General features: G+C 43.7%; 1 protein-coding gene and 1 long non-coding RNA gene across 2 annotated transcripts; one reads left to right on the top strand and one right to left on the bottom strand.

Moving 5' to 3' along the window:
• The first annotated feature begins 4,193 nt into the window (after nt 1-4,193).
• On the top strand, nt 4,194-8,488 carry LOC100698630 (scavenger receptor cysteine-rich type 1 protein M130). Its single transcript, XM_005462527.3, has 5 exons — nt 4,194-4,362; nt 5,275-5,577; nt 6,132-6,464; nt 6,898-7,221; nt 8,332-8,488. The coding sequence occupies exons 1-5, from the start codon at nt 4,260-4,262 to the stop codon at nt 8,343-8,345; spliced, it is 1,077 nt and encodes a 358-aa protein (XP_005462584.1). The 5' UTR covers nt 4,194-4,259; the 3' UTR covers nt 8,346-8,488.
• LOC112847136 (uncharacterized) lies at nt 5,315-8,387 on the bottom strand. Its single transcript, XR_003220510.1, has 2 exons — nt 8,249-8,387; nt 5,315-5,875 (listed from the first exon to the last, which is right to left on the bottom strand). It is a non-coding gene; the product is annotated as an uncharacterized LOC112847136 (long non-coding RNA).
• Nucleotides 8,489-8,643: the final 155 nt, after the last annotated feature.

Raw genomic sequence — 8,643 nt, 5'->3', positions numbered from 1 at the left:
GGATGGACGGGCACCTGTGCCCCAATCTTCATTTCAGACCACACCTTCAGGATGTCAGCTGTAAATAGCTCTCAGACCACAAGACGACGACGAGACGTCTCCACAGTGCAACCACATGACCCCATCTATGGCAGTGATGTGCCAGAGGAATTTAAGCTTTGGACCACCGGACAAAAGGTCCTCCACTCACTGTTTCCATGGGTGGGCACCGGAAAGAACATGTTAAGAATTGAAACTTTGGATTACCGCTTTGGACTGTTCCTGAATGCCTCATGCAAAATCAACAATCAACAAAATGAAGAGATTGATGCCCTGCGCATAACTGTGATGCAACACCGAGTCGCACTGGACATGATTCTAGCTGAAAAAGGAGGACTCTGTATACTCTTTAACAACACATGCTGTACATACATTCCAGATAATGTTCACTCTTCCAACATGACCGACGCCTTACGCACGCTGAAACAACTCAGGGACGCTCAGCAACAGGACTATGTCACGAACACTGAAGATTGGCTTACCTGGCTGTTGAGTGGTTCCTGGAAATCTCTTTTAATAAAAGGACTGGTTTTTGTAGGAGTTCTTCTACTCCTACTCTGTTGTTTTACTTCTTGTATTTTGCCATGTGCACAATCAATGATTAATAAAGTTGTTGCAGTCCATGTGCAGGCATACCTGACACTGCCCATGGACGAAGATGATGATGATCCCCCTGACACTGAAATGCTGTGATACACCAATGTATGACGTGCTGATTAAAAATGCGCTGCAAGAAATCATGCACAGATAATAAACCAATGGTGTTTTAACTAGTGTGAAAGTTAAACAACAGGAGGGAAATGTGAAAAGATTTTGTTTATTCTTCAAATATGCTTTGCTTGTGATTGTGTAAACTCTGAATGACGATTCACCCTGATAAACATGAAGCCTTGCCTATGCTTTATCAAATGCCTGTGAAGACAAGCTCCTGTGTAAAGAAGAACGGAAAATGCCACTTAAGCAGACGTTTAGTATAGTACGGACAGAATGTTTAGTAAGATATGCATTTGTCAGTTAAGCAATATATTCTGAGAACAGGCGGAAACTGCCTCCGTCTGCTGTGTAACCTACATGCCTATATAACCTGCAATAAAGAAGAGTACTGTGTGACTGTCTCTTGAGACGCTCACCCCATGTACATGTGATTGATTATATTGTCTCACTGTGTCTCTGTTTTACTTTGGCAGCCTTCTATTTGGGAGATTTCCTCCAACACACACGCAGAGCAGAAACATGTGGAAACATCTGGAGCTCAGTCTCAGTTTGATCCCTCAGAGGTTCACCTCAGTCCTGCTCCTCTGCTTCCTGTTTACAGCACACACATCATGCTGTGTACTGAGAGTCATGTGGTCAAAGCGAGGCCCTGGTACTCTGACAGAGAGCTAGCACAGTTATCCTAATGTGTGACATCACTTATAACCAGAGAACATTCAGCTTTCACAGCAGCCAACATCCTGTCACACTGAGCATGTGCAAACACAGCTCTCAGCTTTATCACTCACAGGCTCCAGCCCTCCACTTAAAAGCCCAGAACAAAGCTTGTGAACAACACAGCGCAGACAGAGGTGATGTTCACGCTGTTTCTGTGTGGGAAGCTCACCTGTGGGTGTGGCTGTTCCTCCCCTACGATCTCTGATGTCAGAGCTGCTAAATTAGACTGAAGTGAAGCCAGACTCAGACAGAAAACGGCCTCAAAGACTCAGAGAGAGAGTGCTGCTCCATCTCTGGACCCAAATATATGTTCCACCACCACGCTGCCATGAATTTTCAGATATTCAATTTTCAATTCAATTCAAATCAATTTTATTTACACAGTGCCAAATTACAACAACAGTCGCCTCAAGGTGCTTTATATTGTAAGGTAGACCCTACAATAATACAGCGAGTTTTTAGGACTTCCTGATAATAATGAATTACAGTCGTCCAGCCTGGAAGTAATAAATGCATGAACTAGTTTTTCAGCATCACTCTGAGACAGGATATTTCTAACTTTAGAGATGTTGCACAAATGGAAGAAAGCAGTCTTACATATTTGTTTAATATGTGCGTTGAAGGACATGTCCTGGTCAAAAATGACTCCAAGGTTCCTCACAGCATTACTGGAGGCCAAGGTAATGCCATCCAGGGTAAGAATCTGCTTAGATACCATATTTCTAAGATTTTCAGGGCCGAGTACAATAACCTCAGTTTGATCTGAATTAAGAAGCACAAAGTTAGCGGCCATCCAGGTCTTTATGTCTTTAAGCTGTTAGCTGTTTGACAACTACTCTTTCAAGGATGTTTGATATGAAAGGAAGGTTGGAGATTGGCCTATAATTAGCTAAGACTGCTGGGTCTAGAGATGCTTTTTAAGTAAAGGTTTAACTACAGCCAGCTTGAAGGCCTGTGGTACATAGCCGATTATTAGAGATAGGTTGATCATATTTAAGATCGAAGCATTAATTAATGGCAGGACTTCTTTGAGCAGTTTTGTAGGAATGGGGTCTAAAAGACACGTTGATGGTTTGGAGGAAGTAATTATTGAAGTTAACTCAGAAAGATCAATTGGAGAAAAAGAGTCTAACTTAACATCGATGGTACTAAAAGTAGCTGTAGATAATATTACATCTGTGGGATGATTATCAATCAATTTTTATCAACAGACTTTTCCATAGTTTAAAAAACAAATAAAAATCCCAACATATAAACCATAATATACATAAAATACACAATACCTTATATGAATAAATAAATACACAAAACACTTAAACCGCTGCTTCCTCAGACTGGATGAGTAACACGAACCACTCACTGTCTGATCTGTGAGTGCTAAAATTATACTGTAACCAGAGCCATCCAGTCGTTCTCTAACGGTGATCATTAAATTTCTTGAAAGTGCTTTAAAAGTCCAAACACCTACAAACATCTGACTGGCACAAGGATTCTCACTGCATCATTATATGCAACATGCAGATTCTGCATGCTACATTGCTTGTAAGATGACCACAAGGGGGCGGTATATAACGATGTGCTTTAAACAAAGCCACTTTAACTGGAACTGAGCAAAAGCTGAATTGCTTGCAATACTATTTGCCTGCTCACAGAGCTTTCAGCATTGTCTCTATATGTCATCATCATCATCATTCATCTGATCAGTAATAAAGTGACCGAGGTATTTCACCTTTGAAGCCAAACTGATTATCCAGAGAAGAGATGAACACAGCACCTTAGATAAAATACTGCCTATTGCAGTCGGCCTATAATTATCCAGACAACTCACTTTTCCAGCTTTGTCCTTCATTACTGGAACAAGGAAATTACACAGCACTGAGTCTGGTAGTACGGCATGAATCATAAAGCCAGTGGAACAGAGTGCTAGAAGAGGAGCTAGCCTTAAACTAGCGCGTTTTAATGTTCTGCAGTGATGTGATCTAAACAACAAGCTTTACTCTCAATAACCTATGAACGGCTTCATCTACTTCATGTGTTTTTACACTTGTTGCTTCATGGCTCACGTCACAATCGTCCTCATATGGTTCACCTTTTATACAGTTAAGCAATGCACTGTAATGCTGTCTCCACAGTACTGTGATGTTATCTGCTCCAGATAACTGTCAACAGTTGATGGTAGAGATGGTTTAATATGGGTAATTTTTTCTCTAATTAAAATGTTATTTGTGAAGAAGTTCATGAAGTCATTACTAGTTAACGTTAAAGGGATTGTTGGCTCAGTAGAGCTCTGACTGTTTGTCAGCCTGGCTACAGTGCTGAAGAGAAACCTGGGGTTGTTCTTATTTTCTTCAATCAGTGATGAAGAGTAAGATGTTCTGGCTTTGCGGAGGGCTTTCTTATAAAGCAGCAAACTATTTCTGCTTTAAACACAGACACAGATACCTCTCAACTGCTGATACGTAACATCACGATAAACTCATTTTACTCAACACTAATCAGCACACAGCAGGGCACATGATCTGTCAGATAACATGTTTGAGAACAACACTGTGAACAGATGGAAGAGATATAGAATCGTTTTGTACGGCTGCTACGACGGGGAAATTACAGACCACAGCCGTTTCTGTATCAGGCTGTAAACATGTTTACCATATGAACTATGAATTATGATCATGAAGCATTGACCATTCAAAGCAAACACTGCTGTTTAAAGCAGAGCACTCACTCTGTATTTGCAGAGTGAGCCAACAAACCTGAGTGTTGGTGCAGGTCTGTGAAGTCAGAGCAACATGAGAGTGCAGAGTTGGGTCTTCATGTGGTCTTCACTTGTGTTTTATTGTGTGCTGATGCTGAGCTGGGCTCTAAGGCCAGCAGGAGCACATTTTTCCACAGGTGAGTCCCTTTCACTTTAAATCTGGCTCATGGGGCCACGTGCTGAATAAACACGTCTCCCAGCTGTAAGTCTTCCATCGTTTTCTCTTTGGCTGTCATTTGTTCTTCTGTTTGTCACTAAGCTGAGCTACAGTCTGTAAAAACTGCAGGCAGAAGTAAATTCATTTCACCTTCCTCTTTGTTTCTGATGCACAGTCAGAAAAACTAAACCGAGGGAGTTTTCCAGCTCTGGGATAAATAAAGTTCATCTATCGTCCACAGTTAAAGAGCTTTATTTGGAAAGTATGCTGGAGGCAAACAGTCCTGACTCCCTCGTACTTTCTGTGCTGTTGTTATGTAGCAGTACTTTTGCATCTTTATGCTCTCTGTGGACCACAGTTACAGGACGACCGATCTGATTAAAATCTGAACAAGCCTGTCGGTGGGTCAGTGTTTGCGACAGCAGTCTGTTAATCATTGAACACAAACACTTTAAACTCCATCTCAGAGCCACACGAGTCAGTCGCTAAACTCAATAGATTCTGTACTCAAAGCAGCGTGAACAGTAAATAAAAAACAGAAATAAAAAGGCAGCATCTTTATTTTAAAAACGGGAGCATTCACTCGGTTTACACGACAAAAGGTGGAAACCATTCAAAATAGCCGCTGACGTTGAGAAGAGCGAGCTAGAACAATCAAACACCAACATTTCTGATTCTGTGAAACTGTTAATAAAGTTAAGCTCGAGTTTTTGCACAGCGGCTAGATTTCTATAAACTTGAGTCAGTATGGAGGCGCTGTGCAGCCCACTCTCAGGCTGCTGGGAGGTTGAAATATTCTGTGAGTTTTACTTCCAGCAGCAGTCACCGTGTCCTCCTGCAGTGTCGCAGCTCGTCGATGGACTGAGTCTTGTTGCCGATGATTTCGTTGCAGTGTCCAATGATGTGAGGTTGGTTGGCAAAGGGAACCGTTGTGCCGGCGAGCTGAGGTTCAAGCACGAGGCAGAGTGGAGACAGCTGAGCAAACAGCGCACCTGGAGCCTGAAGGAGGCCGGCGTGGCGTGCAGACAGCTCGACTGCGGTTCTGCTGTTTCAGTAACAACCGTCAGGCACCGGCCCACAGTTCTGCGCGTCTGGAACTTTTATTCGGACTGTGACGGCTCTGAGCGAGCGCTCCTGGACTGCGGAACGGTGAAGAAGGGCCTCTCAGATTTCACCACTGAGGTGATCTGCTCAGGTGAGAACAGCACGGCATTCGTTGTACAGTGAGCTGATGGTAAGTTCAGCTGCAGGTGCGATGGACGGATTTTATTCACATAGGTCAAAGGTCAAAGGTCTGAGACCACCAGTAAAGGTTCCTCTCTATGGTCTTACCAGTTTTCTTTTGATTAAACATGTTTTTACATTATAGTACAGAGAGTAGGCGAGACAGTGGGAGGCAGGGACACAGGAAGTCGCACAAAGGTGTGGGCGGAGTTTAACCCATCCTAAAGCAGTAGTCTTCATCAGTGGCCACCAGGGGGCGACTCATCCAGCTGTAAAAAGACATACATATATAAAAAGCATCTGTGAATCATGACCTCAGTAAACACTTTGCTGATGAGGTCAGGAGGTCAACGTGTCCACGTCTTTCAGTCACATTAGCCCCGCCCCTCCCTAATAAAGGCTTTGCACCATCAGCTCATAAATCTGATCCAATAACTTGAAACCCGACGCTTCTTTGTTTTCTACGACACAGATCGAGTGTTTAAAGCGTGCGCGCTCATTAGGTGTATGATGATGTCATTACAGACGTCCTGCCTGCTCCGGACATCAGTTTCTACACTGACGGCAGTGAGACTTCTCCAACCGGGAATCAAACGCAGGGCGTGGTGTGGAAGGGCCACTCTTTCACCATCATCTGCTCTGTGGAGCCACGACACAGCGGCGGCACATTTACCCTCCGCATCACCGGCGCCCACCAACACCGCAGCTTGACCCAAGCAGCGTCCAATCACTCGGCCAGCTTCTGGTTCAGAGCTGCCAATCAAACACACGAGGGGACCTACAGCTGCGTCTATCACAACACTGTCTTCAGCAACATCTTCTCATCTGAGGGCGGGAGGCTCTCACTCACTGTCAAAGGTACGACAGAGGAACTGGCTGGATGGGCGTGGCTTCTTCAGCTCACCTCTCACCCCCTTACCCACCCCAGTTGCTTGTCATGCGGTTTCTGGTGTTGTGATGCGAATATGTGTGTGCTCTCTGTGCAGAGGAGGTTTGTGTTTGTTTTGTTCTCGTGCTGATCTCCCATAAGGACACCAGCATGACTACAGGTCTCTCTTTTTTTCCACATTGAGCTCAAAACCTTACAAAAACATGTTTTTTAGAGCATTTTTTTTTTTTTTTACAACATTTTAGTAAAACATTTTCAAATGTTCATATTTAAAACACAATTTTGAATGACACCTTTCTCCCTCGTCTCTGTCAGAGTTCCTTCTTCCTCGTGGCGTTGGTCAGGTGTAACTGCAGAGTGGATTTTAGCCCCTCCTCATTTTGACGTGTCTGTCTCTAACAGATGATTCAGATGTGATTTTGGACGATGGCGTGGTCAGAGCCGGAGAGGACTCCGTTGCATGTGCCGGGAAGCTGCTCATCAACAAGGGGAACGAAACCAAACCAGTGAGCGGAAAGTCCACAGTCTGGGACCTGAATCACGCGGGCATAGTGTGCAGACAGCTGGGCTGCGGCCCTGCCGTTTCGACCGAAGCCCTCAACCTTCCCAACAAAACGCCGATGTGGCGTTTTTTCTCCGACTGCTTTGGATTCGAGTCTGCGCTGATGGAGTGCGGAGCTGTAAATCCACGGCTTTCCTCCTCGGTCATTCAGGTGAACTGTGCAGGTGAGATGTTTGAAGCAGTTTGCTGTGGGTGTCGTCTGCTCATTCAAGCAAGCAATTTATTTATATAGCACTTTCAGATCAGCCCCCAGCTGAACACAAAGTGCTGTACACTTGGCATGCCAGAAATGATACATTAAACAAGTTAAAAATAAATAAATAAATGAATATAATATAAAATGGAGGAAAAATATTTTTTAAAAAATAAGATAATTAAAATAACATAACAATAACAAACTAAAATTGGCACAAATAGCAAAAACAATAATAAAGTAGTATAAAATGATCATTAGTATTACATTTAAAACAATAAAATCAGGGTCCGACTGTGTCATAAGCCAAGGAGTAAAAATGGGTTTTAAGACGTGTTTTAGAAGTGGACAGTGAAGGGGCCTCTCTGGGGAACATTGCTCCACAGATTAGGAGCAGCAATAGTGAAGGCCCTGTCGCCCCTGAGCTTTGTCTTGGACCTGGGTACCTCCAGGAGCAGCTCGTCAGCTGACCATTCAACAGTTTCCCGTTTCCTGGTAAATGATGTACTCGCGGCATGAATCAGTTCCTGCCTGATAGCTGTCACACTTTAGGAACAGTCACAGGTGTGGATCACTTTCACACATCAACTTCAAATATCGTTTGAATGAAGTTTAGGATGTTTTTTGTAGAGCAGCACACAACAGGAAGTTCTCAGCTTCAGATTCACTGACATCATCCTGAGTTCAGACATTTCCCCCTGATCTGTTGGGAAGTCTGGGATAAACTCTCCGAGTGAGTGTGCAAACTCAACAAGCCTTCAAAGGTGCTTCTCCAAAGTTCTCAGTCAGGTCTGAAAACTTCTGTCAACTTCACATTTGATCATTTTGAATTTTAAGATACTTTGAAAGTTTCCTGCATCGTTAGAAGAATGCATCACATTTCATTTTCCTGACATCTGATGCATTCTGGCTCAACGTAGACTGTAACCCCCCCCCCCCCCCGTTTTCATTTGACCCAGTAATGCGCTCCACCTGTCAGACCTGAAAGCTACACTCACCTACGTCACACAAACATGGACACGCTTGAACACAGATATGGTTCCACACCAGAAACTCTTCTCTGTTTTGCCGTCTTCATCAGGGCGCCGCGGGTGAGAGCCGAGGACAACGCCGGACCAGACAATCCTGAAAGGTCATCGACCGCAGAGGCGCCGACAGACGGATGGAGTATTCTGGGTCATGGCTCAAATTCTGGGTTTAATAAGGAGAAATATCCTCCCTCTAAGTTACCAATAAAAAGAGCTCATGTTAAAAAAAAACTTATGTTTTGGTATTTAATGAATTTGGCATTTAAATCCCATAAACTGAGTCAGAGGTACTGGACTGGATTCAGAAACCCGTCCTCAACAATTTTACAAGAAAACAAACAGATTATGATCCGAGTCCGCTCATG

Source organism: Oreochromis niloticus, linkage group LG6, assembly GCF_001858045.2.
Source record: "Oreochromis niloticus isolate F11D_XX linkage group LG6, O_niloticus_UMD_NMBU, whole genome shotgun sequence".
Lineage (NCBI taxonomy): Eukaryota > Metazoa > Chordata > Actinopteri > Cichliformes > Cichlidae > Oreochromis > Oreochromis niloticus.
This window is presented reverse-complemented; position numbering and strand designations above follow the sequence as displayed.